The 22504-nt window shown below is 42.3% G+C and overlaps 7 protein-coding genes across 10 annotated transcripts in view; 1 reads left to right on the top strand and 6 right to left on the bottom strand.

Annotated features, from left to right (window-relative positions):
* Positions 1-788: 788 nt before the first annotated feature.
* On the bottom strand, positions 789-1723 carry LOC108102717 (pupal cuticle protein G1A). The gene has a single exon (XM_017207856.1). It carries the CDS (start codon positions 1661-1663, stop codon positions 845-847), a length of 819 nt encoding a protein of 272 aa, XP_017063345.1. The 5' UTR covers positions 1664-1723; the 3' UTR covers positions 789-844.
* A 1296-nt stretch (positions 1724-3019) lies between these two features.
* LOC108102721 (cuticle protein 76) lies at positions 3020-3751 on the top strand. Its single transcript, XM_017207861.2, has one exon. The coding sequence runs from the start codon at positions 3083-3085 to the stop codon at positions 3749-3751; it is 669 nt and encodes a 222-aa protein (XP_017063350.1). The 5' UTR covers positions 3020-3082.
* A 904-nt stretch (positions 3752-4655) lies between these two features.
* LOC108102716 lies at positions 4656-6167 on the bottom strand. Of its 2 annotated transcripts, XM_017207855.1 has the most exons (5): positions 6033-6154; positions 5798-5977; positions 5593-5727; positions 5361-5540; positions 4656-5309 (listed from the first exon to the last, which is right to left on the bottom strand). In XM_017207855.1, the coding sequence occupies exons 1-5, from the start codon at positions 6108-6110 to the stop codon at positions 5205-5207; spliced, it is 678 nt and encodes a 225-aa protein (XP_017063344.1). In that variant the 5' UTR covers positions 6111-6154; the 3' UTR covers positions 4656-5204. The 2 variants fall into 2 exon arrangements, with proteins under 2 accessions (XP_017063344.1, XP_041673903.1); XM_041817969.1 differs by lacking the exon at positions 4656-5309 and having other exon boundaries at positions 5440-5536; positions 6033-6167.
* On the bottom strand, positions 6158-8464 carry LOC108102714. Of its 2 annotated transcripts, XM_017207854.1 has the most exons (7): positions 7511-7576; positions 7330-7445; positions 7140-7260; positions 6906-7085; positions 6716-6850; positions 6399-6578; positions 6158-6350 (listed from the first exon to the last, which is right to left on the bottom strand). In XM_017207854.1, exons 3-7 carry the CDS (start codon positions 7245-7247, stop codon positions 6216-6218), a joined length of 738 nt encoding a protein of 245 aa, XP_017063343.1. In that variant the 5' UTR covers positions 7248-7260; positions 7330-7445; positions 7511-7576; the 3' UTR covers positions 6158-6215. The 2 variants fall into 2 exon arrangements, 1 of the variants encoding a protein (XP_017063343.1); XR_001772182.2 differs by lacking the exons at positions 6158-6350; positions 6399-6578; positions 6716-6850; positions 6906-7085; positions 7511-7576 and adding exons at positions 7949-8074; positions 8133-8300; positions 8355-8464 and having other exon boundaries at positions 7144-7260.
* Positions 8465-8585: 121 nt separating this feature from the next.
* LOC108102706 lies at positions 8586-9168 on the bottom strand. The gene is made up of 4 exons (XM_017207847.1): positions 9106-9168; positions 8883-9050; positions 8702-8830; positions 8586-8651 (listed from the first exon to the last, which is right to left on the bottom strand). Exons 1-4 carry the CDS (start codon positions 9166-9168, stop codon positions 8586-8588), a joined length of 426 nt encoding a protein of 141 aa, XP_017063336.1.
* Positions 9169-16238: 7070 nt separating this feature from the next.
* LOC108102712 (pickpocket protein 28) lies at positions 16239-18490 on the bottom strand. The gene is made up of 6 exons (XM_017207852.1): positions 17922-18490; positions 17602-17862; positions 17343-17547; positions 17015-17285; positions 16702-16960; positions 16239-16635 (listed from the first exon to the last, which is right to left on the bottom strand). The coding sequence occupies exons 1-6, from the start codon at positions 18470-18472 to the stop codon at positions 16389-16391; spliced, it is 1794 nt and encodes a 597-aa protein (XP_017063341.1). The 5' UTR covers positions 18473-18490; the 3' UTR covers positions 16239-16388.
* A 1602-nt stretch (positions 18491-20092) lies between these two features.
* The window catches only part of LOC108102732 (probable basic-leucine zipper transcription factor Q), a 29490-nt gene continuing 27078 nt past the window's right edge, over positions 20093-22504 (bottom strand). Inside the window, exons 6-9 of one of the 2 annotated variants that reach the window (XM_017207879.2) lie at positions 22350-22487; positions 21527-22002; positions 21278-21463; positions 20093-21159 (exon numbers count right to left, since the gene is read on the bottom strand). In XM_017207879.2, coding sequence (XP_017063368.1) covers positions 21073-21159; positions 21278-21463; positions 21527-22002; positions 22350-22487 — 887 coding nt within the window. In that variant the 3' untranslated portion in view covers positions 20093-21072. Of the gene's footprint in view, positions 21160-21277; positions 22003-22349; positions 22488-22504 lie in introns of both variants that reach the window. The other variant, XM_017207878.2, reaches the window with a different exon arrangement.

Below are 22504 nucleotides of genomic sequence, written 5' to 3'. Positions count from 1 at the left end.
CTTTATTGTGGAAAGAGAAGGATTTTAAAAGTTTACTTCACTTTTCTAGCTTCGACAGTCGTTCTAGTAAATCTCCAAAGGAAATTTCAAAGGAAAGCAAGGAAATATTGCTCTACTTTGACTCTTTTATCACATTTCTATTGGCTTACACAATTTGACCACTTTTTTTTTTATCTGATTACCTCACTACCCATATCACATACCTTTCATTGCGCAACTCGAGCGTTGTTCGAGCAAATACCGCTAAAATATCACTGTCAAAACACGCATTTGATCTGTTGATCTCGCCCTCTTAGCCGCCTGTCAATGGATCCAATTGAACCCATTAAACTGGAGCCCATTACTGTACCACATATGGAAACGTACTCTAGGCAAATGTCAAGATAAAGCTCCAGGGGAGAGCACAGTGTGTATGTGTAAGCCATTTATGCGGAGCTGCGGTTATGCGAGCATAAATATCCGTTAATTAACTGACAATAATTATAACAAGTGCTCGAGTGGGCCAGAGGTTATTCCGCCGGCTTTAAGTGCTTTCGGGGGAAAGGTGTGCGAAAAATATTAAATCCAATTAAAGAGCCATAAAACACGACATGCCACGCCCCCACAGCTTTATCACAAAGCCGCTTACTACTCTCCCCCTTATCCCCTCTTTACAACTTAAAGTAAGACCCCATCGAAGGCCGCCCTCAGCGATGATGTGGCAGAAACAGGTCTTGCCCATTGTTTCGTTGCCAATGGAAGGTCTACACTGCTCAGCTCATGTTTAATTTGCAACAATCGATCTCCGTCTTTATTGACCACTAACAACATTAACAATTGCCTAAGCCAAAAGGCCAAGACTTATTTAGAAACCCCAGTGGGTTCCGAATCCATCGAAGCTCATGTGCGAAACGCTCTCGGCGGGAGAGTAGTGAACAGTCTGGGAGGTTCCGTAGCTGGAGACACCCAAAGCTGGGGCGTTGTGGGTGTAGGTGGTGGCAGCAGGTCCATGGTTCACGTTGGTGGTGGCCAGGGGTGCGGCATAGGACACGGTCTTGGCCAAAACAGGAGCGGGAGCAGCGTAAACGGTCTTGGCAACAACGGGAGCGGGAGCGGAGTAGACAGTCTTGGCCACAACAGGAGCGGGAGCAGCGTAGACGGTCTTGGCAACCACTGGAGCAGGAGCTGCGTAAACTGGAGCTGGTGCAGAGTAGACGGTCTTAGCCACCACTGGAGCGGGAGCAGCATAAACCGGAGCTGGAGCGGCATAAACAGTCTTGGCGACAACTGGGGCAGGAGCGGAGTACACAGTCTTAGCCAGAACTGGAGCTGGAGCAGCGTAGACGGTCTTCTCCAAGACTGGAGCCGGAGCATGGACCAGAGTCTTGGCCACAATAGGAGTAGCCTGAGTGTACAGAGGAGTGGCGGCATAAGCAGTCTTGGCAATAGCCGGAGTGTAGACATTGTTCTGGATCCTGGTGTCACTCTTCCTCACACTGGAGTACGGGGTATCCACCGCCTTCGAGTAGCTGGAAACAGTGCCGGCAAAAGACCTCACCACATTCTGCTGGGTAGAGGCAACGGCATCCACCGACGGATTGGCAATGGCCACATGGCTGGCCAAGAGACCAGCATTGGCATAGGCCACCAGGGCGCACAGAGAGATGAGGTAGCGGAAAGCCATGTCGAACTACTTGAGGATGACTGGACGCTTTGGAAGACTTTGAAGTTGAAAGCAGGCTGGTTGGGCTGCGACTGATGCTGATTTGGCCAAAATGTTGCGGCTTTTATACGCATCGGACGCGTGCCAGATATTTGTAGTTTTTTGGTGGTTTTCTCGTCGATTTTTGGTAATTGAACTGCCCACAATGCGATGGCAGTTCACCTGCGTAACCGCTTGAAAGCCAATTTGCAGGCATAAATTAAACGCGGTAATTAGGTTTCGGAGTGAGACGAAAACTTCAGGGCCTCCTCCCCAGTGTAAAATTAATAACAATTTGCCAAAAACAAAAAAATACGCGAATAGAAGAAGGAAAATAAGAGCAGAATTCGCGGCAGTAAGAAGCTTCCCAAGTTGGCAACACAATTCAATTTGGAGCAGCGTCAACTTTGGTAATTTCAATAAATATTCATCATGCGCCCGTGAGCAGCAGAGCAGGAAAATTCATTTTCCAAACTTGGCCGAAACAAAAAGAAAACAACACAGGAGGGGGAAAACCTGCAAACAAGACGAAGTGTTAGATGCCCTTTTTCAGCATAATTTAGTACTAAAGTTTTGGGTGACCCAAAGATATAAATATTTTTATGTTTTAGTTAATACTCAAAAGTATATTTTTAGAGATTTGTGATCTTTGAGGCACTGCCAATCGTATTTCCGTGCCACTTTGCCGAAAAGTGCTGAAACTTTTAGACTTCTGATCATTAATTTCAACTTCAGATCTCCTTTTTTCCGAAGGGCACAACAACTTCTCAGCTCCCCCTTAGAATAAAAACAAACAAAAATCATAAACAACTGACTGCCAGCCACCACCCCGCGAAAAAAGAACCGCTGACACCACCCGCTGATAAAGTTGACAGCGACCAGGAATAAGGAGCCAGGAACATCCCCTTATCGAGGGGTTGGCTCATATTTGCTGCTCGAGTGGAACTCAATTTAATGGAAAAACACACGCCGGGAAAATAAAAGTTTTCTCCCTGTCGCTGGAAAATTTATGAGCTGCTGATAGTACCGAGTATTCAAAATAATTCACTTTCTTGATGCTTGATACTTGGCTGATTGGGGTGTGGGGCACTTGAGGTGGCCTCCAATTGAGAAAGAGACGGAGCACGGAAAGATAGAGAGAGAGGGAGAGAGAAAATAGCGCAGTCATTTGTCGACCCAATGAACCAGTTTTTTCAGAGCTTAGGCCTAAGTCAATCTGTCATACGAGCACACAAAATAATTTGCCAGTTGGCCGTGAAATTTGGCAAGACACTTGCGCTTTTTCGCTATAAAAACAGGCGATTGGCAAGAGTTTAGCATCAGTAGCCACTGCAGCTTACGACCAACATCAGTTTTCAATTTAAATTTTTGTTAATACAAAAAAAAACTCCAATCTTCGCCATGGCTTTCAAGTACGTCCTGTTGTCCTTCTGCGCTCTGGTGGGTGTGGCCAGCGCTGGCTTTTTGGCTCCGGCAACCACTTATGCTGCTGCCTCCATTCCCGTGGTGGCCAAGGTGGCTCAGCCGCATTACGATGCCGTAGGAACCACCCAGCAGAATGTGGTGCGCTCTTTCGGTGGCACCGTGTCCACTTACTCCAAGAATGTGGTCACCCCGTACTCCAGTGTCAGCAAGGTGGACTCTCGCATCACCAACAATGTGTACACCCCGAAGACCCTGTACTCGGCTCCTACTCCCGTGATCACCAAGTCCTTCTACGCCGCTGCTCCTGCTCCAGTTGTGGCCAAGACCGTCTACTCTGCTCCAGCTCCAGTTGTCGCCAAGACTGTTTACGCCGCTCCTGCTCCAGTTTATGCTGCTCCAGCTCCAGTGGTGGCCAAGACTGTCTACTCTGCTCCAGTGGCCAAGGCTGTTTATGCTGCCCCAGCCCCAGTCTATGCCGCTCCTGCTCCAGTTTTGGCTAAGACCGTGTACTCCGCTCCTGCTCCAGTTTACTCCGCACCTGCTCCATTGGTGGCTGCCGCTCCCGCCGCGTTTGTGAAGTACTCGCCCGCTGCCGTGGTGGCCCATGCCAGCTTCGATGGATTCGGTTCCCACTGGGGATACTAGGGTGTGATACATCCAGACCTTTGTTGACACTTTGTTGATTTGTCCGTACGAAATAAAGTAACTGCGTAGAACACGAACTTGCTTTCTAAGTAATTATAATTGTGGGTTAAGTGAGGGTGAAGGTGGTTACTAATATGCAAGAGGGTGGAGTAGAGGGACAGTCGAGTAGTGTTTTTTAACATGTCTTTGTCTGTAAACTAGCTAAAACTTTAAAAAACATTAACGGATTCAAAAGGAAGGTATTTAAGCCCTGTAAATCAAAATTATTACATTCCTAACAGAGTCATAAACAAATGTTATCTTTTAATCGTATTTCGTCAAGAACTTCCCCTATAAAAAGTTTTCTATAAGCAAGAATTAAAGTAACACTTTCACCCCTTTATTACTCCTCAACATACCATTTGTCTAGCGTTTAATGGGGCGTATGTGTGTTAAGAAATTCCACACCCCCTACAAGGTTCTTTGAAGCCATGGCCACTCACCTCAACACCCCTCACAATCTACTCTCCGATTTGAACTCTTTTTTTTTAGCGAGGGTGCAAATATTTAGTGCAAAACTTTCTGTTTGTCTTTGTCGGCAGTGGGGTGCTACAAAAAATTGTTGGCCAAAGTTTAATGAGCCACATGACCCTTTGGCCTGCGGACTCTATCTTTATATCATTGCCCCCTCCATACCCTGGCCGACAATAAACTTTGCTATGGGTATTTCAGCAGCTTGACCAAAGTGTGGTTGTTGCTGCCGTTATTGTTATGGCGGCTAAAAAGTTTGGGCCAACAGCCAAACACACGCATAAAAAAGCGGCATTAACGATGTGGGCCGGAGCAAACTATTTAGCCATAAAGTTGGTCGTTCCGTTTGGACAATTTTGTATGCATATTTTATGGATTTTCAAATGCTGCAAAATTGTTTTCCACGACTAGAATTTAATGTTGACAACAATAAAATTTATGCGCAAGGCGAGAGGGACATCAAAATGAATATAAACTCGTCCGGCTGGATGGGGGATGTTTTTCGGATCGTCCTTGAATATTTTCTGCTTAGCTGCATTTGCATATTGTCCGGATTGGAGTCCAATTCCGTGTCCGTATACCCGGGCTGTCCCCTTGGCATTTGCAATACTTTTTCAATCGCCTGGCATGCTTTGTTGATTTCTTTATTGGCTCATCCATATGCATGCCGCTTGGACAGGAGAATCTGGACATTGGATTTCCGACTCAAGTGTTTATCGTTATTGATTGCAGTCCGTGAAATATGACGATGAGAGCCACCAACAGCATCCAATTTGTCTCGCCCGCCGTTAGCAAATACCCATTCCCAGGGCAATGTGAATTGCAGATCGAAATTCAGAAATTGAATTTCGCTTGAAAATCTGCTGCTTAAGTCCCATTCGAAGTTGGCAAGTAACCCTTAAGTTCATCTCTTTAGGATTACCTCCCAATTTCGTATGAATCTTTAGGTTTCACTTGCAGTGGCAACGGATTCGGCTGAATTGCTGGCATTGTTCCGGGCCCGGTGTAGGTTAACCAGGAATAGCACAATAATCAATACCAACAAAAACTGCAAAGATACTTAGAATTAATTGCAAAGCATCTGAGCATCAGAACTCACCTGGACTATGACCGATACCACTTGGATTACATGCGCTGCTGGGGGCTTTAGGGAGCGAAAGGCACAGCCAGTCTTGTAGAGGTTCTCCTGCTTTCTTATGGAATCCTTGAAGCAGGAGTCGGGGATCCTTCTCTCGACCAGAGTGTAGTCTCCATATCCCAACACTCCGCAGCACTCTGACTGATAATCAAAGGTTTTAAACTTAAATTATTATCAAACTTTTAACTCTCACATTGATTTCGAAGAACTCCAAATTCTGACCATTTAACCACAATCGAAAGACATCGTTTACGACTTGGTACTCCTGGGTAAACAAAATGGTCAACATCATCTGCAACCAAGTGACTAGGAAGAGCACAGTCGTGTACTACAGAAATATATAACAAGCAATCTAAGTAAGTCCTTTTTGGTCTTTTATATACTTTAACATTACTCACAATTCGAAGGTGACTGGATACATGATAATATACCAAGGGTATGGCCAGGATCAGTAGTGGGATCATCAGGAACGAAAAGGTAATCGCTAAGGTCATATAGTGCTTGAACAAACATCCCCAGCAAGCCATGTGCTTCTTCAGCCTTGTATAATAAACATATATATCCGCAAAGGCTAGTATCTATAGGTTGGACTTTCCTAAGAAGTTGTTCTTTAGCATCTACGATATTACCTACAAAATTGATTAACCAGGCAATATACATTAATTTCTTGCAGGTGCTCAGTCTCAAGCTGAATGATTCTAAATCAGGCATTTTATAAATGAACTTTCAAAGTGTGACAATGTTTTCGCAGGTATATGTAACTATTTAGAAAAACAAAATACACTTTATTTGATTCTATATATTAAATTTCAAAATCTAATCTCCAGTAAAGAAACGGCCTTCAAATCTCTGTCCTCGATATGATGGATGAAGTGAATATTGTAAGCGTAATGGAGCGCTCCTCTTTTTCAAGACAATAATGTATACGACCAAAGTGAAGATCAATACTAACTGAAATAAATCTTAATTATTTTTGAAAAACATTGAATAAATAATCACCCTAAATACTCCGGACACAATCTTGCTAACTGCAATATTGGGCGAATTATGTGTTCGTTTTGCGCAGCCTTCCGTGTACAGGTCTTTGGGGAGACCACTTTTATCCTTGTAGCAGGATTTTGGTAGATCTAATGCGGCCACCAGGTAGTCATCAGGTCCAATCACTCCGCAGCACTTGTACTGGAAAACAGAACTTATATATTATAAAATTTATGTAGAATTGAAAACTAAGTTAAAACTTCTGTTAAAATTCAAATATTCAAAACTGTAACCTTTTTTTGGTGTTGTTTTTAAAGATATTACTATTAGAATCTCACATTGACTTCAAAGTACTTGAGGCTCCTTTGATTCTCCCAAATTCGCATTACATCATGGGCAGCTGAGTAATTGGTGGTGAACACCATAGCCAACATAAACTCCGCAAAAGAGGCCACAAAGAGAATGGGCAAGTACTGTTTAGTTATAATTTAAATTATATTAAAGATATTATAAATAATTTTCACTCACTATGCGAAATCCTCGGGCTGATTCTATAAGAACCAAAGGAAAGGCCAGGCAAAGAAGTATCCCAATTAGAGCCGAAGTGGCAATCGCGATAACCATATAATGCTGGCACAAGCAGTGCCAGCAGTTCACATGGGCCATGAAATGGAAATAGTAATGATAAATGTTAAAAAAGGTTAAGGCCTGTGGAGTGTTAATCATTTAATTGATATAAGATCTATATCTGAAAATACTTACAAAAGATGCAATCAGAGAGGCCACGCTCACTGTTCGAAGTATCCTTAGCTTCCATATGTGCGGTTCCTGCGCCCTTAGGTTTTCCTCCTCACTACTAATACTCGACATATTTTTCAGAATTCTAAATAATAAAGGCACAAAATAAATACAAAATCTTAAATACAACATCATTATATTTAAAAATGTTTACCTTGTTTACTTCACTTTACTTTACATTATTCCAAACATAAACATTCTAACTTATTCTTCGTTGGCCAGATCATGCAGTCGTATGCAGTAACAAGCAATAGACACCATACAAAAAAACTATTATGATATTAGAAATATAATTATTAGATATATGTATATACATATAGCGGGTCGAGGCTTACACCCTCGTTTGTTTTGTCGGTGTTGTTATTTACATATGTATGACTTTTTAATGAAATGGCTAAAAGCAAATCAAGTTTCCTTGAGCTTGCTTTCCAAATGACTGCCGTTTTTCTTCTCTTCCTCTTATATTTTTGTGACGAGTAATTCAGCTGCGCAGTTCGCCTGCGTCACTATCGTTATCCCATTCACTCTCACCCACTAAGCATCTCAAGGGAGTAGATAGCTTTGTCTTACTTACTCTTACTGACATCTCGTTAAAATTATCTGTTCTCACTCCTACTAGTATAACATAAGAAAGTACCAAACTAAGAATCAACTAGAAACGAGATATTTACTAAAACGAGAGATACTAAACGTCCGTTACATTCAAATAAAATCATCGTGTCCCGAGGTGTATACATATGTATAATAATAATACTTTTTCGTTCTATTCTTACCGAAAAAAACCAGGCAGCAACCAACCATGGAGTAGCAACTGACTTTTCCGAATTTGGTTCAAGAGTTATGCAGACAAAAAGAATGACCAGCTTAACCAAGACGTTAACAGAGAAAATAAAAAGCACCTGAAAGTTAAAACAAATATTTTGTAAAAATATTCAAGAGAACACCAAATGCACCTACTGCATACAGAACCCTGACTTTGGTAAAGATCGTCGCATATGTTAGTAGAGCAAGAGCCACGAATATAAATACACACAAGGATGAGCATGTAATCAGGATAGTATGTTGGTAACCTATGAATTCATTCCATATGGCAATATTTGCTGATAATTCGGCGGCAGTAAATGCCTAAAAAATAAACCTAGAGATAGTGATTAAGTTAGGTATTCATTTTTAACTCACTGCTGTCAAAGGTATTAGCACCAAAAGTAGGATTTTGAGGCCAAGTGTGGGACAAAAGCACATGCTTTCAAAGTTTTTGCAAAGTATAACTTTGATTTTTTTTTAATTTTGACAAAGAAAAGTTGGCTAACACATATTTAAAGTTGTATCAGTTCTTGATCTCCGTTCTTACTACTACAATTAGTTGATAAATGCCAGAGATAAACACTAAAAATCAAAATTAAGCAAAAATTAATCCTCTGTCTCGTATTCTTTTAACCGCATTAAAAAGAAAAGAGCGGTTATCATGCACGTAATCTACGGAATACGGATTAATATACATAATTATAAGATATATAAAGATATACCGTAAATATCCAACATAGAATAAACCAAAAGTGAGCCGCAGTGTTTTCTAAAGTCGTTGTTACAGATAGCAGAGACACGATTAGAATGATCATCTTTGCAAAAGACTTAATAAATAAGCATATGAGGGACTAAGAAATGAAGTAGTTAATAGTAGTTATGGGTTAACTTAATCAATCCCACCACACTTAGAATTAATATATGATGCCGAATCGCAGCAAAAATGGCGAATAAGAGGACAACCAGAATGATAACGCACAGGGAAAGACTTATGATGAGAATAACGTGATGGTGGCCTTCCAACTTATCCAGCATGGTAATGTCTTTTGAGACTTGTCCAGCATTGAATCCCTGTAAAAATCGGTTTTAGACTAAGTTTATATATAAAGGTGTTCATAGAACTCACTGCGGCCAAAGTTATGGCAACCAAAAGGGATATTTTGAGAGTAAGAGTGGAACAAAAGCACATTCTACTGATCAAAAACAGAAACAATTTCATATGTTATATTAAAGTAAAACTAGTTGACATTGTTCTCATATCATCTTAAGTTTTTAAATATTTAATTTCAATCCCTTTTATTCCTCTCTTACACAGCTTGCAAAATACTTTAAGAAATCCCTGGAATCTGCATAGATTTATTCAGCTTCACAGCTTTTGACCGCGGTTGGTAATGGAAACTGGTTTTCAGGAGGAAAAACTAGAACTAAACCCCTACACATCCTTGCATGGGGATTTGCTTTGGAATTTTTTAATCAAACAGTTGCCATTAATTACTGCAAAATTCTGTAGCCACATAACAGACATTTTTTTCGACAGCCAGCCGCTGGAATGAATGAAAAGAAAACAGGATGCGGCCATGGAAAACGCTGCCACGTCCTTCTTCGTGTTAGGGTGTTAGGGGTATCTGTGAGTTAGAATCTGCGAGGTGGCTTGTGGAAGAGAAAAGGCAGCCAGAGGAAGGAATGCCAAGAGAAGCAACCGCAGACTCGCCACCAAAAAGAAGCAGCAGCTAAAAATCAAATTAGGTGCAAACGAGCGCCCGTCAGCGGAAGGCGTTCATTTACTTGGCTCAAAAAATGTGGGCGTGTCGCGGTTGCGTTTTTCGTAATGAATAATTTATAATGTACACCGTCGATGGTTACTTTTTGTTTTATTTCATTTTTGTGAGCTCTTAGTTGAGATTAAAATTTTGTGGTTCTCCAACCAGGCCGAGTTAAAGTTCATGTTCTGAAGGATTCGCCTGATTCGGCTGATAAATGTGCGTGGGCTTGGTGTCAAGTGCACGCTCGTGAATTCAATTTGATACACAAACTGATTTATCGACTCACAGCAGTGGCAGTAGCAGAATATTCCTTACACTCAGAGAAAAGTATAGTAAATAGGGAAGTAATAATGTCAAAAGAAAAGGTTTCTATGTATGAAAATGAGTATAACATTTCGTTCATAACATGAAACTTCTAACTGATTTACAAATAGAAACTACTCTATTTTCTCACAGTGCACTGTCTCGACTCAACTGGCACACGCCATTCATAAGTCAGTCGTCGTCGTCGTCAGTGGGTGTGGAGTCGAAAGTCGCAGACGATAAAAAATTACATACACTTGTAACTGGTGTCCTCGGGGCCGGAGTCCTTGCCGTATCCACTACTACTCCGAAGTTATGTCCTGGTCCGGGTCTTTGCCTGTGCTGCAGCCTCTAACAAGGTTAATTTGTTGCGATCGCAGTTCTCTGTCATTTATCTTCGCTGTCAGCGGCAACTCCTCGCATAGAACCCAGCTCCTGGCATCGTTCTAATTTGAATTTAACAAGCTCACTGGAGGCAAGGATATGGGAATGGGTCCATCCGGACCATCAGTCTATCGTGGAGCATTGAAAATTAAAAATTTATTGCCGGGCGTGGTGTCAATCATCGCTGGCATCATTCTCAGTTCAGTTTGGAAAGTAATAAAGTATCGGGGATTGATGAAGGAGTCTGGGAAAAACCTTGGGGACTTGCTATACTCTTTAAGTAAATAATAATATTCTGAAAAAAGATTTGTATATGATAGGATACATATTCTGGCTGAAAAAAAGTATGTAGATTAAAGATATTATTATTAATATATTTATTATTTCAAGTAAACTTAAACAAACTCTCCTTTAAAAATCCGCATAACCCAAGTTGAGATGTAAAAAAAATCTCGTTGAGCATCCTGACACACAGTTGCAGGCTCACACACACACTACATCATCATCAATTTGTGTTTGTGAGTTTCTAGAGCACCCTCATCCATCCTGTTTCCTTTTTATTCCCACCACACACTCGTATATCCTTGCAGGCAGGACTCGGCACTATCCATTGAACGTATCAATTTCACTTGTTGGCTTCGATTGTCGCCTGCAGTCCGGAGCTGGGAGTTGGGGTAACAATTGAAAGCGACACTTTTATGGTTTTCAGATTTGTGTGATGTTTCCTCTTTCACCCAATTTTATGGTTCCTCTTTTTTGGCCACGCTAACACTTTTTCCCTCACTCTCTTACTTGCTTTATTGCATGGCAGCTCTCCATTCTAATTGAGAAATTCTTTGGCAAATTGCGATAAGCAAGGGAAATGCCTTAAAGTGTTTGGCACTCTAACTTCCAAAGCATTGCACAATAGTTTCTATAATTTTATTTTTATTCCAGCCAAGGTCTCGGGTTCTTATTTCTGGCAAATAAAATTTTGTTGCATATTTTGCGGCGTCAAATGGCAGCCACAAAAATGAATGAAATCGTAAAATTCTGACCAAGCCAGACCGCATCCACGCCCAGCGAGCTAATAACGTTCACTCGGTAACCGGAAGCGCTGCAGACCAATGCCGCACAGAAGCTGACCCTCAATTTAAACCCCCATTTGACCCCTTAGCCCTTACACTGCTGGCTTTCTTTTTATACAGAGAAAAAACTATTTCAACCTTTTTCTTTTTAGCTTATAAAATATCATTAGAATTAGGTAAACATCAGAGGATTTAAAGACTTAACTATAGGATTTAAAAAGAACTTAATGTTTCTAGCTTTAAGATAAAGTCAAGTTTCTTAAATTCATGGAATTTTCCAAAAAAAAAACTCCAAAATCTATTTTTTAAACTCAAATACAACTTTTACTTAATTTTCCATGTGTACCTCTATCTAAACCTGCATATATGTGTATATTCCGGGCTTGTGTGCATTGGCATTTAAGTGCCGAAACAAATTTTTGGGAAAATAGGAAAGAGTTTGCTGCCAGGACGTCTAACATAACCTCGATTTGTATGCGTTCTTTCTTCCATTTGGTTTGTTTGTTCGTTTGTTTGCCTTTTGTCTCTGGCCCTGTCTATTGCCGTCTCTTTCAAATGGGAATTGCAATTGCATTGCCACCTCTTTCGTTTCCTTTCATAGCTAACCCTAACTACTGTCCTTGTCCCGCATCCGCGCTGTGTAAATATTTGATTTTTGCATTAAAGTCAATTTGCTTTCATGATTCCGTAATTCATTGTTTACTCACGCCAACTTCTATTACGCCTTCTGCCGCCCGCTTTGATTGTTTATTTTTATATCCCCAGGCCCCGCAGACTTTTGGATTTGAGAGGAGAAGGATGAAGGCGGATACGGATCCCATAGTCCCGGAATCCCGCATTTCCGCTGCACTTCCATATCCACTTCCATATAATATCCACAGACACCGACACCAGACCGGGCTCGACGATATCCGCATCATCTTTGTTTGTTGCTCGCAGCAAGGTTTTCCTCCGCCTTTTGTCTGCTGGCCCCCATTCACCCCCGAATATCCTTCAGCCACAATTCCACCATCCCCAGACCGACTGTTTTAATATGCGCACTCAACGTTAGAAATTAAATCTGGCTCTCAAATGTTATTTGCGCTTTTCGTTTATTTATTTATTTATTATTTGCTTACGCGGCTGCCAAGCTGACTCCTTTGGTCCTTGGTCCTTGGGTCCTGGCCCAGTTTTCATTAGGTAATGCATAATAAGCTCGAGAACTTGCGCTAGTGAATTTAATTTATATTATTTTCTCTGTGTGCAGATTTTTCGGTCGGTCCCGGTCTCCGGCAAAAGCAATTATAAAACTGAATATGAATGGGAATGTAAGGATGTTCCGGTTTCAATTGTTGGGACCTTAGGAAACGGGATTAGGATAGGAATTATGCATAAAGAATGTCCATTGCAGATTTTAAGGGTGTTCCAGAAAGGGGTATTATATAAAGAATGAATAATAATTGATAAAAAACATCATCAAGTTGTGGGTAAAAATATATTAAGATTATTTGGGCAAGACCTTTGACCTTATTTTAAAGCACATATTTACTTTACTAAGATACTGAAGTTAACTTAAGCCTACATCTTAAATCATTGTAATAGTTATGTAATAGTTACTTCTAATTTCCAACAAGAAAACACTTTTACGAGAAATAATAAACTACAACAGGTTGTTAGCTAAAGTCATGCGAAGACTGTTTATTTTATACGACCCACTTACCATCAACGATTTTATGTTTACGATGCTCCACTCTCGGATTCACCATGGAGCAACCACAATCGAGAATCCTGCAGAGTCAAATCAATATGTCGCACCATCAATATCCTTCAGCTATGCTGGCATCCACCCCGCCTCAGCCATCGATTGCCATTATTATAAGAGGCGCGTCGCTTGCAATTTTAACGAGCTTACGCATTTTATCGCCAGTAGCTGAGAAAGCTGGAAAAGCAGGAAAATAAACTGGGAAACCCTGTCATCGCCTCATCATCAAGCGGACGACGATGTGGCTGCAGTAAAAAAGAATCTAATTTAGTGCGCGGTTTGCATACAAATGTCAACCATACCATACCGCACCGCACCGCAGTGAATCCTGCGTGACAATGAGGCTATATATGAGAGTATATGAGGGTGTTAATTCGCGATTGGTGTCACGATATACATTGATTCGCCATTTGGCTTATGCATTTTTCATTAATTGTCTTGTCCCATCTTGTCGTAAGTAAATTGCCAGGAATCTCCGTCTAACCCTTGATGAAATTTAATCAAAAATTCTAATTCGAATCCAAAGTTGGGCACAAGTTTTTAATGACTTTCCCAACTTCGGTTTGAAGTTTTAGACGCGCAACAACTGCAATTACTGCAATCGATGCCGGGGTTTCGGTTCCAGGTTCTATGTTCTATGTTCTATGTACCCAGGTGTTCAGTTGTTGCTCCGCAGGACTTGCCAGGACTTAGACACAACAGCAAACAAACAAAACAACGTTGAGCGCAAACCGCTAATCGCGTTACACAAAACTTCGCCTCCAAGGCAATCGAGTGCGAAATTCCACATACGCCCCGTGTGACGCGGCGATAGCGAAGGCATTCAAGTCATTTCCGCTTAAGCAATCAGTTCGAGGCAGCAGCAGCAGCAGCACCAGCAGTCGTCATCCTTTCCACTCCAATCCCCTACAAAGCAATCTCCACCAGGTGGGCCACCACCACCACTTGACATGACAGCCGCGTGCTGTAGTCACTCTGCATTTGAATGTCTGAATGCCGCAAAACGCTGCTCGGCAAACCGACATAAATACAAACAAACATGGCGGCCTGGCAGCCACTTTCTCCTACCTCCCGTTGGCCATAAATTGCCAAAGGCCTGAATAGTGCAGACAAAATTAGGAAAATATCACGTTAAGTTTAGGAAATTATTTTTATAATATTTTAATATTTCGTAAAGAGATAAATATAGATTATAAAAATATATTATATTTACTCACTCATCACAGTTAGAAAATAACACTTTTAAAACCAAACCAATCTCTAATAATATTTGATATTCGCGAGGTTTTTTTCGCTGTGAGTTCGTAGACCGGAAACAGGAAACCGGAAATTCAAAGCCTTGCCGAGCAAATCAAACGATTGCATCGCCTTTTACTTTGTTATTTGTTGTTGCTATGCAGCTGATGGCTGTCTTTTTTTCATTTTTTGTTGCTCCTGCCAGACACTGCGGACAGTTTGAGTTGCATTGTGCAAAAGTTTAATTACAATTTGTACTCTTTTTTTGCGTGCATTTCTTGCAAAAAGCGAAGAAAAGTTTTTATTGATATTGCCCGCGAGTGCACGAGTGCTCCCCACCGAACCTCCGGCTCAATGTCAAGTGTCATGTTATCCCGGACTTATTCATGTCTGCCATCACAAAGGGAGGAAAACTCAACCGGAACAGAGCAGAAATTACTTGCAAATTGATTACTGACATGGCCTGGCCCCGACTTTGAGTTGCTTTTACTGCTTAATAGTCGATGTCACATTATCGGCGTCTGCAAAGAGTCAATGAAAGAGTCGTATTGCCGAAAAGTAGTTACTTAAAAATATAAAAGATGAGTTTTATCCTTTCAACGAGAGTTGTTACAAAGTAAAATTGACTAAAGTTTATGTAACTATTATCAGAACGGCAGAACTTGAACTTTTTGTGATTTTGAGTTTAAAGAATATTTTACAAAATTAATTCTAAGTCTAAGATCATCAACAATCATAAATAAGCTTTCTTATTAAAAAAGCAAAAGCCAAAGGTAAGAAAAAACTCTAAAATTTACTGAAACCACCCTCGCCCTGTGCGGAATCAATAAAGCCCTCGAGACAGCCTTGGCAGCCATCAGCCGGAAATTGTCATAAATTCATTTTTATATGTGAATCAAATTGGCAGGCACGGAAAGTAAAAAAGGTGGCCCACAAAAGCCAGTCGGTGGAGATGGAAAGTGCCAAAGTGCGGACACGGATGTGGACTGCGATTCCGTGCCCAATGTGCGACGTGCAACGTGCAACGTGCAATGCACTCGCCACCGCGTTTCGTTATGAAATTTTTATTAGGCATATGCAAATGTGTCAACTTTATTTGCAATATTTCGACACATTTCGACACTTGTTGCCGTAATGAACTCAACTGCGAATTTCCATGAGTTTCATGGCCGGCCCAACTGTTGCACACAAGTGTTGGTTGTGGAAATTCGCGGCTATGATAATGCACGCAGCCCAGCCAGGCAGCCAATTGAATTAAACAAAATGACAGGCAGTCTATATTTTAAAGCCTACTTTGTGGGGCCTGCAGGATCAGCAAGAGGTCCCTGGGTTGGGTGTGCATAAATTGCTGCTATTGTTTAAATATTTGCCAACATAATTAACTTAATTCAATTGGATTTCCATTAGAGCCGCACGCACAACTTGAGCATGGAGTAGGACAGAGATTGCCTCGGTGTTTGCCCACTGAAGGTATCCTCTTACGATATATACCCCATTCCAGGATCAAGTTATCCTGAACAGAATCAAAGGATTGGCCCTGCATAACATATGAGCTGGTAGTTGAGATGCGTAGCTTCCCCTTTGACTTTGTCTGCGACTCTTCGACGACGTTGTCTATTGACTTTCGAAATCGAATCGAATCGCAAGGCAGAGCTGCAAATCACACAATAAAATAATTGATTCCATTTCAAATGCACACACAAAGTGGAGATTTGGCAGTATGCGGGTCGTCGTATCGGGTTAGACAGAGGACTGCATTTTGCCGTCTAGTGCTGAGTACAACTTTATTTTCATTGTTTGCAGATTTAACATTTAACGCAACACAAACACAGAGCAGCAGAGTCAGCTCAACTTTGGCTCTCCGTTTTCTCCGTTCTCTCTGTATTATTTATAGGCTCTGCGGTTGGTCCTTCGATTAGGCATCCTTGTTGACCGCCTTCAGCAATTCCTTGCGAGTTTTGCGGCGCATCCTTAGATTTGAGATGAGACGCACGGTACAGAAGTAGACCAGTTCCACGATACTCAACATGGAAACGCCCATGAAGAGGCCAAGTAAGCCACCGCAATTGGCAAGAAAGTCGGTGGTACCATAAAGCTCAGAACGGCGAGAAGTCAGAAACTGGGCCTCCTTGAAGAAGATTGATACACGCGACATCTTCATTCTGTAGAAAGGGGGTTAAAGTTTATATCAATTTGATAGGTTAGTTATCCTGATCTTCCTGACTTACTCCTGTCTCTTTTTCTGCTCCTCTTTGCTCTCCGTTGTTTCCCGATTGGCAACTGTTTTATAATCAAAATCTGCCTGCGAGATCTCAGCCTCATAAGCAATCGAAGTACATGATGGCAGGCAGTTACACTCAGTTTCTCCCCGTGTATTTTCCCCTGCGTTGACCAAGCCCTGAGTGAATTCCCTGAGTAGCAGTTCATCTTCCGCTTGGTTATAACACTTCAAACTGGCATCGCCACAGACAGGCATATTTACATTACCTAAAAGAAAATTAATTAGTCGAGTCCCAAGAGAGAGTCCTGGTAAAAACCTACGTGGCATAGAGAACTTCACACAACCACATTTGGTCAAAGTGAAGTTGGCCAGGCACTCCAGTTCGCAATTACTCTGCGAGTAGATGTTAAAGTAACGCAATTCCCTTTCCTTTTGGAAATAACACTGCCGGCGGTTGGGTTCGTAATGCTTGAGGCCATCGGAAGTGGTAATGATCTTGGGACGTATGGAGATGAGCACTTCCTGGTCGAAGGGTATGCGGAAGTACTGCTTGGACACCTGGGCCACATCTCCAGGAGTGTGTAATAGAATCTAAAGTGATTACTTTTGAGAGTAAAAATAGTTAAGGGAAATGAAATAGATTTTCACCTTGAAACCCTGAACTGGCCCACGGCACATATCATCGAAGTCAATCTCCGCTCCACCCATGAAAAGATATAGACCAGCTCTTGCTCCGGGGCCCAAAACTCGATTTGGATATGGTGAAGTATCCGCACTGGCGCTATAGCCATCCTCAACATTCCAGTCCATGGACAGGCGATTCTCCTCGCGGAATATAAAGTCGGGAATAATGCTGCAACGGGAATCCTATATCCCATTTTCTCTTAGACTTACAACCAAACCTTACCCTTCAGCCCTGAAGATCTCCGCTGGACTAAGTGAGTTGAAACTATAGCAGACACCATCCTCTGTCACAAACTTGTGGAATATCTCGCTGCATTTCACGGGAGTATTTCTCCACTTGCAATTAAGATAGGTGTCATCGAAATGGGGCGATACTTCCGTCAAGTCGTCAATTATTTCCATTCCTCTCCTGGTTTTATTACCCAAGATTACATCATGCAGATGGGGCTCGCAAACCTGCGACACGGCGCCATATAATCCCTTTCTATTAGGAAGACATTATGAGGAACCCTTTCCTTTTTATTTGTTAGATACCAAACTTACTGCCTATCGGTGAGATCCAAAATGCCACTGACATTATTCTGGAAATCGCGGACTTGATGATAGGAATCCGTAAAATTGAATATCGCACGGCGGGTCTTTGTCTCCGGACAAACTGTGACAGCGGGAAAGGGGATTTCCCAAACGGGAGTTGACTTCTCGGCGAAACTGACGATAACCGGATTGTTATTCCATTTGTCCCAGATATTTAGGGTCAGCTTGACGCAGGTGAAAACCGATAGCACCAGGACACTGATCCAGAACAGACGCTCCAATATGGGTCGTTTCTTTTCGCCCAAATACCGGATACCATGGATGGTCGTATAGTCGCAGTACTCGTGGATGATGGCCTTGGCCGCTTGAAAGCCGCTGCCGTATTTGATCTGCTTTTTGGTGTCCACCTCGTCCTCGCTGTCATCGGATACGGTTTCCCGGAATGCCGGTGCCATCCGGGCCATCAGAGCAGCCCGTTTCCATTGATTGGCGGCACAGGGCGGCGGACGGACCGCTACCTCGTGACTTGGTGTATGGGGTTGTGTGCTGTCCGTCGACATCCGGTCCGTCGTACTGGAGATGCGTTGACTAAGTCAGCGGTGCGCACGCAAGACTCCGGCTTTTATATACACTCTGTCCGCCGGGGTGCGGCTACCATGGGAGGTCTGCGGTCAGTCCCGGTGGATTGGGACTGCGGCACGCATACGTTTTTCCACGTATTTTCGGCGTGGGAAGGTGGCGTTTTCGGTGGCGTTTCAATTACTTCATTTCGCTAAGCTGGCGTAATTTGCAAGCTCGCTCTGGTACACCGGTGTACTCGAGGTGTCCCTCAGGGTGGGTTGGAGAGACCAGGAAGCCCATGAAGCCCCCCTGCTCCCTTGTTCGACCAACGTAATTGTCAACTCTGACCCATTGCCCGGATAAATGTTACCTTTGAGCCTGCACTAGGCGAGGCATTCTAATTAGCCAGCGCGCACTTTAAGCTCGCCCCAGCTCGGCGCGGTCACCGTCACATCCTCATCTGTACATCTTGCCACCGCGACAGGTCCAGCTGGAATGGCCCTGGCCAAATTGAAAACGGCAACTTTCCGGCCACACCGGACTTATGCATTTTAAATCTCGACCTCCACTTACCGAGGCCACTTGACTGCAGGCGCTTAACTCGACCTCGAAACAAAATGCCAAACGGTTGCAGACGCCGACAATGTTGAGGCAAATCCTCAGGTTAAACAGGATAGCACAACGAAAGGGAAGACAACTAGGATATACTCTATCCAACTGGTAAAACCAATTTAAAATCCAACGTGATCTACCTTTTCAGTAGATTAATATCATGTGGGATTGGTTACTGTAATATCACTTCCAAATACAAGCAAAAACCTTGACAACGAGAACAACGAAATCTTGAAAACAGCTGACATAGCGACTAGCGACGAGTAGATACGAGACGAGAAGCTCAGCGGAGAGAAGTAAAAAACGACAAGAGAAGGAACGACGACAAAAGGGACGACGGTAAAATATTCGACAAGATCTGGCCTTGTGAAGACGTTTGTAAGTGAAGCAAAAACGATGCGACGACCATCGAATCAAATTCAAATTGAACATTTGGTTAAATAATCACCAGATACATTTTTTTTAACAAAACATGGTTTTATCTTTAACAACTTTCCCTAACTAAAAGGTTTGCCAAAATGTACCTACCCTTTAAGGAGAGTAAACACAAAAAGCGCCATGGCCAGCGGCAAGGACACAACAAAAAGGAAACTCCAACGTGCAACATCGCACAACACGATGCGACCATTTTGGTTGCGCATTTTAATAAAGTCAACTGCATTTTGGGGGCATTGTGTCTAAATTTCTCGTAGGTACTGGAAAAACGCCGCCAAAAGGATGGGGGAAATGGAAGTGGAACACCTTAACTCACCCTTTGTTGGGGACTTTTCATTATTGTGACGCTGTGCCTTCAACAATGTTGGCATTGTCCTTGCACTTGCTGTTGCCTGCTGTTCCTTTTGCCAGCCGTAAACATTTACACACTTTTCCGCCTGGCAAAGTCTGGCGATCATTTATTTTAATGAGCTGCGAAATAGAATTTCTGATGCGTTGCTAAAAATGAAACGTCGGAAAAGTCCTTCGATTTAAGGTAGTTGCTACCCATTAAAACACTCTTTAAGTTATATATCTGTATATATATATATATTTGGTATTCTCATTTAGCATAATACATTTCATTTTCTGGGTTTACATTTGTTTAGCTGGAGGACATTGAATTGAATGTTGTTACTGTTTACAAATTGTTTGCTTGGTAAGTACATGATACGTTGATTAACCTATTTACATAGCCGCTACTTTTGATATAGTTATTACAGAATATAGTCGCTATTAATATTACGCATATTTGATTATGATTCTAGATGATTATTATTATAGCATGTTGCTCCTTAATTTGTTTTTGAAACACCTGTTGTCCCTATGCTACTTTTGATATACAATTTGCGTGGGTTAAATTTTGGTTTTGTAGTACGAGCTATGATTAATTTATTCCATAAATTATATCGAAAATATAAACTGGCCAGACGGCATACGCCTGGTTAATAACAATTATCTTATATAATTCCGTAATTTGTATCCTTGTAAGTGGTATTAACTATATACAAAGCTCGATTACCATTCAATTGGCATCGCCGGCCATTGGCGATGACAGTTTAAGCTTTCCATAATTTTACCTATACGTTCACTTATGCAGTTTTGAAACCCAAATAAATACCCTTTCGTTTGAAACGCTAAACCCAAAGGACATGCAAAGAACAACAACGAAAAACACAATGGCTTTTACAATTACAATTACACTTACGAATACAAATACATTACATATAAACGTACACATCATGGCTGTAATTGATATATAGCTATAGCAGTATATGCTATATATGTCATATCTATGGCTAATTTAAAATGATATGTTTGCTGTAATTTACGTTATTCGTTTTTATTTCTCAATCTGACTTATTAGCTTCCCTCCGGGGTTAGTCTGTTACAAAAATACTGAAGAAATTGCACTTGTATCGGATTACGATAGCACAAGTCGACACACTAAGGAGTGTCCATTGAGCCCGTTTGTCCTTTCCAGTTGCTTTTGACCCTCCGCCTGACCTCTGACCTATTGAGGGGCAAGGGCAAGGCTCAAGCTGTTCGACATCAGGCTCAAGGCGTTGCCAGTTGGCACTGCAGCTGAAGCGGTTGTATCCTGTGAATGGTAGAAAACGAACAAAAAATTTGAATCAATTTCTTTAAGTGTAATTTTCCTTCTCGTATAGTTATCAAGTTTTTATATTAAGAATTTTCCAAGGATCTTCCATACTCACAATGCTCAGAGTCCGGACAATACAAGCTCTAGTTGCCGGCGGCTCATCGGCCTCCAAGCCAGGAGAACTTCCCCTCGAGGAGACAGAGCCATTCATCAGCTTAACATTAAGTTCATCCGAGTTATGGGTCTGCTGTGAGCTGCTAGACATCCGTTCATCCAGGGAGAGATCATCCCTGTGCTGATCCTGTAATAGAATCATTGGGGATTGGGAATCTCTGCCAGGCGTGGGTATTGCCATGAAACCCACCTCCTTGGGACTGGCATTGGGACTGAATTTGATTTCCAGGCAGTTAGTATCCACATCACTGGGCATGCCATTGTCCGTCGATGAACCAGAGGCCATAATCATCGCTGTTCCCGAGGGCGACATATGGCCATTGTTGTTCTCGCTGTTATTGTTGTTGTTGCTAATTTTGTTATTGTTATTGGGCTCCTTGTTAAGTGTTGATGAGGCTGGCATCTGTGGCATCTGCTGCTGCTGTTGCTGCTGCTGCTTTGTGGCAGCCTCATCAGCGATTGCATGTCCATTCTCCACGGTTGCAGTTGCAATATTGTTGCTACTGCCAGTGGATATGGTGGTGGTGGTAGTGTTACCCTCATCATCGCCAAGCTCGTAAATGTTAACCATGTGGGCGGCCTGTGCGTGGACCATCAAATCCCAAGGATTGGCGAACGCATCCTTGCAAACGGCGCACAGCAATTTGGCGCTCGTCGGCGGAGTCTCTGTATGTTCAGGGTGAAACATGCGAGAATTAATTAGTTATTTAAGTTGGAATTTGCAGAAGGGACATTCAGACGGACAGAGATCGGAGGCTCTGGCGCATAAATAACTCAATTTTAAATGCATTTGCAAGCAGCCGCAGGACATACATACACACATACATTCTGCTGCTCGACCAGCAGATGTTGCTGACTGGCAAACACAAGGCGGATGGAGCCTCCCCAGCTTAGACAAACACTTTTCGGCCGGAGCAAGGGCAAAAAGTGTTTAACAATCATAAATTAATTGCCAACAGACAAGCTGCCACTCCTTAACCCCAGGAAGCCAACCAAACCAAACGCCCACTTACTTGCACTTGCCGCAAAGGCAACATCCTGGCACTTGCATGTGAACCTCAGCTTGCAATAACTTTTCTTGTGGTCCAATAACTCAGACAGCTCGCCAAAGGATTCCCGGCAATTGCCGCAGATTAATGTGTCCGGATTGCCTGAAAGTATGAAAGGG

Source organism: Drosophila eugracilis, unplaced genomic scaffold (genome assembly GCF_018153835.1).
Source record: "Drosophila eugracilis isolate 14026-0451.02 unplaced genomic scaffold, ASM1815383v1 contig_2088, whole genome shotgun sequence".
NCBI classification, from domain to species: Eukaryota; Metazoa; Arthropoda; class Insecta; order Diptera; family Drosophilidae; genus Drosophila; species Drosophila eugracilis.
The sequence above is the reverse complement of the archived record's forward strand: the minus strand, read 5'-3'. Positions and strand labels throughout refer to the sequence as shown.